The sequence below is a fragment of the Neodiprion pinetum genome, chromosome 4 (assembly GCF_021155775.2).
Source record: "Neodiprion pinetum isolate iyNeoPine1 chromosome 4, iyNeoPine1.2, whole genome shotgun sequence".
NCBI lineage: Eukaryota > Metazoa > Arthropoda > Insecta > Hymenoptera > Diprionidae > Neodiprion > Neodiprion pinetum.
Genome location: NC_060235.2, coordinates 24,446,935 through 24,456,663, shown reverse-complemented (window position 1 = coordinate 24,456,663; position 9,729 = coordinate 24,446,935). Strand labels below are relative to the sequence as shown.

The 9,729-nt window shown below is 35.6% G+C and overlaps 1 protein-coding gene across 1 annotated transcript; it reads right to left on the bottom strand.

Moving 5' to 3' along the window:
* Positions 1-377: 377 nt before the first annotated feature.
* eIF2Bdelta (eukaryotic translation initiation factor 2B subunit delta) lies at positions 378-7,081 on the bottom strand. Its single transcript, XM_046624113.2, has 8 exons — positions 6,914-7,081; positions 6,552-6,607; positions 3,911-4,511; positions 2,146-3,056; positions 1,944-2,071; positions 1,378-1,555; positions 943-1,123; positions 378-762 (listed from the first exon to the last, which is right to left on the bottom strand). Exons 2-8 carry the CDS (start codon positions 6,561-6,563, stop codon positions 554-556), a joined length of 2,220 nt encoding a protein of 739 aa, XP_046480069.1. The 5' UTR covers positions 6,564-6,607; positions 6,914-7,081; the 3' UTR covers positions 378-553.
* Between the last annotated feature and the right edge of the window lie 2,648 nt (positions 7,082-9,729).

The window sequence follows — 9,729 nt, the reverse complement described above, 5'->3', positions numbered from 1 at the left end:
TTGTAAGAAATTTCCCAAAAATTTACAGAGGTAGTAGTCATAATAAAAGTTAAGTTAATATTGTAGTTCCGGAAATTGGAATTTATGAATGTTTTATGGTTTATAGTTTGAGATATTTCGATCTGCGGGGTATTCTTGAGCCGCTGTTGCCTTACAGCAGCCTTTTCCAACTTTTCGTAACTGCGGACCCCTATGACGTAAGATAATAAGTATATATTTGGGTTAAGAGTTTGACATTGAGATGAGTCGGCGAACCTCAGGTTGGGAAAGGTTGCCTTACAGGATTACTAACAAGTTTTTCTGGTTCCGCTCTTGCAGATTCCGCTAAACTAGAAGTTGGCTGCAAAACGGCCCCTGCAATACCAGTACTAGGAACATTTGATTTTAGAAAACATTTATTCGAAAGTATTCAAAACAATGTACATTTTAATACATTTAATTTCATAAATATGAACAGTTCAACTGATTGCAAGACTAAGTTTACATCATAATTAAGGTTCATGATAACAGTAATGTTGGTTTGAAGTAAAAACAGTACTGCATAAATATAAACTTAAATTTCGGATGGTTTGATTCGGAGTATAACTGGAATACTAGTACAAGGTAGGATCGCTAATTCAGTAACTACTGCTGATACCAAGTCAGCGGGGGTAACATCAAATGTTATATTCAGCAGATCCAAAGATTTCTTTGTTTTCCAATTGGTAAGCACAGATTTCTTGGCATTGTTTGACCAATGGTAAGCTAGTTCATCTGCATCACCTGAAATAACAAACAACATGCAATATTAGAAATTTCAATTACTGTAGAAATATCATTGCTCTTAATTAGATCTAGAGGTTGCTGAATAAAAAATATTCCACACAGGATGAACATATTTCAATCTTTCGGGAGTGACATATGTTATAACAAGTTTGTAGTGCCTTTAAGAATTATATTTACCAATTTCATTGTAGACAAAAGAATCTGTTTGAACACGCTCGCACGACTTGTGCGTTTCACAGGCAACTAAGACGGGCACGTTGAATGCCTTTGCCATGAGAGCGACTTGCGCTGTGCCTGCTCTCGACATCACAGCACCATTTGCCAGAATTGCATGTGCTCCCAAAAATACTTTACTGACCTATAATAATGGTTACACATACCAGGTGAATCATGCTATTTCTTACATAAGCTATATAATGTTACAGAAATTTATAACATTTGAGGCTTTTAGAAATATGTCATAAGTTATTTTTCGATTAAAATTATATATTTCTCCCTTACACTTGTTCCCTAATTGATTAATGATACTTTGGATCCAAAAAAATTAGATGCAAAAGTCAAGTGAGTCTCATTATATCGAGCTTAAATGCAATGGTAGAGACAGTAACTTACCTCAGGCATAATGAAACTAAGCGCGTTGATTAATACGTAGGAACATTCGATCCCATGTCTCACAAGTCGCCTCATTTGTTCTTTTCCCTCCAACCAAGGCCTACCGTCGACTATAATAACTCTGAACTGTTTACGATCCTTATGTGCTTCAACTAGTATGTTGTGAATTAGAGATGAACTAAAAAGCAGTACGATTAATGCATTATTTTATCGATTTTATTCATTTAACTTACTAGTTTGGTCAGTACTATTCCCAAGTTCTGGATAAGTAGTCCATGTTCTTTCATCGCGTTTTATATTCATAAAATCTAATTACATTTGGTGTGTGTTAATACAAGATCATTGAATTACTCATATAGTAAAACTCTTTTGCAACAAACGCAATTACAAGTATTTATTCTTTTGTCAATCGGTATCCGTAAAGCTGCAAAAAAACTTGAATTTAAGTTCTTTTTGCGTTTAAAGATTTATAGTCCAAAAAATTAGGCTCAACCAAAGATTCTTTGAAGTATGACATAAACGAAAAGAAAAAGCTTTATGCAAGAAAGTAATTTATAAAAACTTACAATGCATAAGTCAAGATAACATCACCATTGGATATCTTCGATTTTATGGTGTCTGAAATTGCTTTTCCAGCAAGTTCAATTTGTTCTCTAATATACGTATCAATAGCATCTTGCAATTTTGTTTTAGCCTGAAATTTTTCTACATGAAAAACATAATCGATACGTGAACAGATGAACTGAAATATTTAGAACAAACTCTTACGTCCTCATCTGAGATGGTTGTTGATAATTGACTCATTTGCCACTTGAGATGTTTCAAAGCATTTTGCATAGAAACTGCTATTGGTCTACAACGGTGTAAGTAAGCTGCACTTTCTTGTAAGCTAGCTTCTAAGCCTCTCGTAAAATCGACTTGTGGAGGTCGTTCAAAATCATCGATGAGCTGTTTAATCGCAGACAACAACGCGACACATCTTGCGTTACTCCCAACGATTATTTTGTTCGCATACTGGACTCCTAGTCTAATTAGTGCAGGGTGTATACTAGAGTTCAGTGTAGGAACATTCACTAACGGCGATTGCCTTTCACGATACAAATGTTTAAAAAGTTTCACTTCATGTAGGTGACTATCTGACTGGTTTTTTTTCACAATATTCTTAACAGGCTCCAATAAATCATGTGAGGCTTTTAATTTGGGAGGTTCAACTGTCTTTTGCTTATTTTTTGGTGCCATCTGCATTTCTTTGGCAGCTCTTTGAGCCTCTTGTTTAGCTCTACGCTCAGCTCGGGCCTCTCGTTTACATTTTTCACCAGTTGCTTTAGTTACTAATTCATTTTTTTTATCACTTGCACTGGAGACAATTTCACTCTCTGTTCTTTTGAGTATTTCTTTAAGTGGTACAGCATCTTTATCAACAACAAATTCTTTCACACCTTTTTCAATAGCATCAGCAGGAACAATCTTAGTTTGTGTATCCTGGCTGTTTTTAACATCAATTGTTTGCTTGGTTTTCGGCGTTTTTGCTTTACTCTTAGCCAAAGCCTTTGCTGCTTTCTTAGCTTCGCGTTCTGCCTTGACTTGTTCTCTAGATTTTTCCATCATCAGATTTATTTTTCCTTCCGACTTTACAGAAATTTGACCATTGGCTAGATCAATACTGACGTCACTGTGCCCTATAAGGTTTTTTTTTTATTTTTATTTTTTATTTACGCATAAAATACTTTTATCAGTACTTAAACATGGTATATCACAGTCTTGGATTAAGTTAATTGAAAAGTGACCGTCAGATTTCTTAGTGTTAGTTAAGGTTAAATAATCCAAATACGTTAAATGTTATGGAATTGTTGCCCTCTGACTTTTATTATTGTTTTGAATTTCTTTGTTCGAAATTATTTGTTCTTGAACAGGAAAAACTTTGTGATCTCAACCGCAATTTGAACTCATACAGGACATTAAATCTGGACTAATATTTGCTTTTCAGTTTTACAGGTAAGCGAATCATTACACTTTTCGGATGAGTATTGGAAGAAGCCGTTAAGTTTGGTACTTTTGCATTTGTTTGCAACACAAAATGGCAGTTCGAGATGTTGATAATAAAATTTCATTCATTTCCAATCAATTTAGCAGTTTATTCAAATATAAATCATTGTTCAATAAATTATTATTACTTGAGTTACTTGCTTTAGGTCACAATTACATAAATCACTTTCTACTTTGCTATCGTTTGTCTCACTGAGCTGAGATTCTGGATTTTGTTCACCTCTTTTAACATTGTCATGACTTCTACTTGATGCAGTTGTATAGCAATTTGCAAGCTTGACACTATTTATTAATCAAACAATACCCAAATTTTTGTTAAAGGATAATGATTCACTTTTCCGCAAAATCTGATTATTATCACAAGATCTGGAATAGATATAATTTTTCAAACAAGATTGAAATAATTCGTTATTAAGCTCAGAATTTTTATTGTTTTCGTTAAGGTTCAACGTTATACTGCTTCCTGGATTATCATCAACCAACTCACCTTCAGGTGAAATTTCAAAGTCTGAATGTGGCGGATTTTGACAATGGCCACGAATATGCCAATCGCCAGGACTCTCAGACTTATTTATATTTTGTTTTTTATTCAAGCTCTGATCATTTGAGACAGTGTTTGAAGTACAAGTTTTTTCGTAGATTGATGGTGTACTGCTCCCTCTAGAAGTGCTTTTACATGCATCATCAAGGACGGCTTTTGACGCTTGTTTTTTTAATTCAGAAGGCAAGAAATTAGGTTTATTATAATTTGTCACCGCACTTTGATTAAACTTCTCGTACCCCGAGACATCACTCAAGGATAGATTATTGATTGATAATTCGGATTCTATTTTAGATTCAAGCGTATCCTTGTCAGTTTGCAGTGCCTGACTTGGATCCTTGGCTAACTTGGCTTTCTTTTTTTTTCGTAACCTTTTGGCTTTTGATTTGGTAAGTACATCAGTTCCCTCTATGATGATATTTTGTTCTGTATCTAAGTGACTTAGCGATGAGCTATCATTTGCTGATTTACGTGCAGCAATAAGACGCTTACGACGTAAATGTCTTGCTTTGGAGCGACTGACCCGTTGTTTTTCTTCTTCAGTTGACTAAAAATTGCATTAGAGTAAACAAATAAGTAGCCTGAGGATATTGAACCTTTACTTACTTATAGATAACATATAAGATAACAGCACACCTTCTGACACAGAAATTTTGTGAGGAAGCAAAATACATATTTAAGATTAGTGCTATTCTACAAAGTAACCAATGATCAAAATAGTAACATTTTAGTAAAATTGATGTAAAAATGTGAAAGATGATGTATTTAAAATGATGCTTGTTAAACACTCATATACATCTTACATTCGCGCTCAAATCCATCAAATTAAAAAATTTCATCAACAGGGGCCATACTAAACAAGTTGAAGGAAAATTTTGTAACATATTTGGTTGACCAAAACACAATCAGGGATTCTGAGCATGACATCTGTTCTACCAATACAGTTGGGTTTTCAAAAGGTCGTGGCTATATAAGTTCAGAAAGTAAGTCAGGCTTCATACATAAGCTATAACGAGAAATTTGATGAAAATTGTGGGTGACATTGTTTTTCAACAAATACGGCTTCAAAGCTACTGTGATAATTTTATTTCATAAGATAAATAGTTAGGTCGAATTATAGGTATTAAACTAAACGTAACGAATTTTATTAATTATAATTGAACTGACCCAGTGTCTCCATCAATCCACATTCTTCAATAGATTTCCGCAACGAAGCATTAAATTTAAGCCACGTAATTTAGAAATATAAAAATGTCTGAGTAATATTCATATTATATAAACATAACATTCTTAATACTTTTACCCTTACACGTGTAATTTTACGGATTTTTAAATCGGGTTCAATATAAATTATTTTCTTCAGAATTGGTCTGATGACAAAAATGTCCATAATATTAATAAAAAAGCGGTTATGAGATATACATGAGCTGCAGATAAACCATGAAAACCCTGTTACATCATACTCTGCATATTAGAGTGGAGCGAAGCAAAATTTTTTATTATTAATTGTATTGTACTACTACAAATTGTGTTATTACAGGTAATTTGCCATCAATTGTAAATACAATAACTCATCACCTAATCTTTGTTGTCTAAACCAGATACGTGGAATATGATGTTCCAATGCTTATTGTTGGTGAAGGAAAAATATTTAAAAATGGAAAGTAAAACAAAGTCATCAATAATTTTTTGAAATAAATTTGTAGAATTATTACAATGATTTGAGGGGAAAAATTGCCAAAGACACTATAATAGTAGATTGTTTACCAAGGAAGCAAAGTAGGTAATTTCATACGCCAAGCACAAATTTGCAATATGTCTGCACAATGCAAAAAACTTTTGTAACATGTTGCAATAGACTAAAGAAATGGAATGTTTCGCTCTATGTTATTATGCACAGCATGAATCTGAATATGCAATTGCGATTAATTACAGCATTCAAAGAAAATAGTATTACGTTGAAGACTTAGGCTTGCAACTCTACAAGATTAAAATAATGCAGTTAGGTTATAAATCGGAGCTGCAAGCCAAACTTTAGATTAATGAGAAAATTCACAGCATGTCTAGCAGTTGAGTAATGCCAAATTCTCTGAAATTTTCAGATCTTACAGAACCCAATTAGACTGAATAAAAATGCCGTCTTTTATACTGCTCAAGTATGTCGATCATACAATGTGGAATGGATGTGTAACTTGTATGCATTTGGAAATGTGCATTTTGGTATGGATGATTTGTGCAGAAGATTTGTAGTCGTGTGACTGAAGAGGCTCACCATATAATTATTGTATTTTACTATAGGCGCTGATGTGTTTTTTGTTTTTGTTATTTGAGTTCGCATGTAATTTGAATCAGAAAAGCTGCCGGATTTTAAAAGGTAATCCAGTTTGAAGGGCTATTTGATCACAATCAATGAAATAACATGCAGCAAATGAAACAGCTCAATCATATCGTATTGAGAAACCGAGAATTGATAATTACATGATGTAAATACAAAACTGTGAAATTCTATAAATGATACAAACTTCTATTTGCAAATTTACCCTGACCGCTAGACACCCTGCTTACTCTACTGTAAGCTATTGTATACCTGCTGCTCCATCGTCACTTTATCAATGGTCAGACTTGGATACAAATAGTGCCCGTCTATGAAAACGATATAGAAATATCAAAACTTGTTGTAAGAGCTAACTGGTTTGAAAATGAGAAACAAGAGATAATTGGCCTCGAAAATAGACACAAGGATCTCACAAAAAAGACAATTAAATGGACTGAAGATTGTTGAGCAACTTTCGGTCAACGTAACACGTGCTGTGACAAAAATTACTATTGCATTATATTGCAAATAATTTCTAACCTATCGCGCGACAAATTGTATTTGAATTTTATAAGTTTGGATAAAGAAATTAACATTTTATGTAGAGGTGAAATTAGATTATAGTGGCATCTTACCTTGGTTAACGATACACGTCAAAACAAATTCGTGACTTTTTGGGAGTATGAAATTTTTACGGTTATGACGAAGACTTTGCGCATATGTTTGCCCACTTTCACAGGCGTCGACGCTACTAGACCTTGGACGTTGACTGAAGAATATAAAGACAGTTGCCTTCAGTTGCCTTTATGGGCTTTGGTGTGACAACCGAAAATCGTCGTGCGCTTGCGCCCCCTGAGATGTTCCAACGACAGTAAGTTGAGAACTTATTGCAGAACATCAGAGTTGTCGATTTAGACACGATGCTGGCTGTATTCACCTTCCGAGTAACACAGTCTTGGCAATGGTTAAGCCCAAGCCAGTACTTAGCCTGTGTGTACGTACCGACTTGCAGCGTTACCGACTTGTCGGCGATACAAGAAATTAACAATAAGAATAAATAGCTTCAAAAATTTGTAGCAAAACAGTAATTTAATTGAAGTATAGATACCCGCAGAAAGAACGTATACGTAATGATGCAGAGACCAAAAAGTATATCTGTATATGCGGTCCATGTACGATATTAATATATGTCGGAGTATCACAAATCTTGTTTAATAATTCCATTTTAAAATGTATTTAGTCTTTAAGAATAAAACGATATTTCATTTGAAATTAAACTCTCGATGAGTCCACCGTATCAAGCATCAAGCGTTATTAGCAAGCTACGAGTATAGCTGAATGACGGAATCTTAGCAATAAACAAATGGTTTGTTGATAACAACGCATAGACGAAATCGACAGTCACGGGTTAGCTAGCGAGCATACCGGACGTGTTCGGGATCGTCACGCTCAAATATGAATGATCCACGCCAGAATGAACACTTTACATCTTCTCCGCCTTTCCGAGGCTTTACTTCGACATATATATATGATCCATTTATGATTAATACGTGATGCATACTGTGAATTTGATAATTTTCCTGGAGACAAACTACATTAACTACAATAATACGTCTATGATATGAAAATAGAAGAATTATTCATTTCGAAATGAGATTCTATTCGACACGCGCACGACGTATTCCATAACATTAATATTCCGATGTATTCCATAACATAAATATTCATAAATATTCCGACAACTTTTCATTTGCTCTCTCGATCTTGGATTTTCGTAGGCATAGAATCGAAACGCTGTTTTAGCTAGTCGCAAGTGAAGTATCTACGTTGGGTAGAGAAGCTGAATAGTTTTTCGAAAAGTGTTCGGATGGAAAAAAATTCAGAGTAACTGTAATACATCACGGATGCGCCAATTTTGATTAAGATGAAATGGATTCTCCGTACATGAGACAGTATTTAACGCAGCGTAGTGATTTAAAGACCTAAGAAGGTGACAGGAAGAAAAGGAACGAGGCTTCTTAACACTTCGAGTGTATTTTAACACACATTTGAAAGATACGAGCAAAATTTTTCATCATCCAACTGTCGCAGAACGGCAGCGTTATTAGCCGACCCGTTCACTGAAGAATATATCTTCAGTCAACGGCTGACCATCGAAGGGCCTGGCCGCTTGAGTCTGGAATCGGCAGGAGAGATGAAGTGTGTATTTCTTGTGTGAAACGTGAAAACTAAAAGCATTATTCATCATATCATATCATCATACATCATACATCGTACATCGTACATCATACATCATACATCATACATCGTACATCATACATCATCATACATAGTATCAAAGTTCGAAACCATAGTTTGGATGTCGGACGTTCAGAAATTGACGTCACCAATTCAAAATCAGCTAGCCGAATTCCTCAGTCTGGAACGAACCGCGCAGTAGAGCGGACGGATGAGAGTCGCGCTCCGCAAATTTCGAGTACCGGGTTCTCAACCTCCCGGATCCCGCGCTTCGGGTCCGCTACGTATTTCGAGTACCGGGTTCTCAACCTCCCGGATCCCGCGCTTCGGGTCCGCTACGCGGTGAAACTCGACTTCCAGGATAAGCGCTCCGTGGTTCCTGGTTCATGTTTACAATGAATTATTTCAATTCGTTTTTCGCGCAACCCCAAATTCGGTAGCTGTCAGTCCGCTAATAAAATTTCTCGACTTCCAGGATAAGCGCTCCGTGGTTCCTGGTTCATGTTGACAATAAATTATTTCAATTCGTTTTTCGCGCAACCCCAAATTCGGTAGCTGTCAGTCCGCTAATAAAATTTCTCGACTTCCAGGATAAGCGCTCCGTGGTTTCTGGTTCATGTTTACAATAAATTATTTCAATTCGTTTTTCGCGCAACCCCAAATTCGGTAGCTGTCAGTCCGCTAATAAAATTTCTTGACTTCCAGGATAAGCGCTCCGTGGTTCCTGGTTCATGTTGACAATAAATTATTTCAATTCGTTTTTCGCGCAACCCCAAATTCGGTAGCTGTCAGTCCGCTAATAAAATTTCTCGACTTCCAGGATAAGCGCTCCGTGGTTCCTGGTTCATGTTGACAATAAATTATTTCAATTCGTTTTTCGCGCAACCCCAAATTCGGTAGCTGTCAGTCCGCTAATAAAATTTCTCGACTTCCAGGATAAGCGCTCCGTGGTTCCTGGTTCATGTTGACAATAAATTATTTCAATTCGTTTTTCGCGCAACCCCAAATTCGGTAGCTGTCAGTCCGCTAATAAAATTTCTCGACTTCCAGGATAAGCGCTCCGTGGTTCGTGGTTCATGTTTACAATAAATTATTTCAATTCGTTTTTCGCGCAACCCCAAATTCGGTAGCTGTCAGTCCGCTAATAAAATTTCTCGACTTCCAGGATAAGCGCTCCGTAGTTTCTGGTTCATGTTTACAATAAATTATTTCA

Bases quoted from the DNA above. Each gene is read 5' to 3' on its own strand.
- eIF2Bdelta (XM_046624113.2), bottom strand. The intron at 1,556-1,943 runs GTAAGTTTTTAT...ACTGCTTTTTAG, and splicing joins GTTATCTTGACTTATGCATT to TTCATCTCTAATTCACAACA. The intron at 1,124-1,377 runs GTAAGTTACTGT...CCATTATTATAG, and splicing joins TTAGTTTCATTATGCCTGAG to GTCAGTAAAGTATTTTTGGG.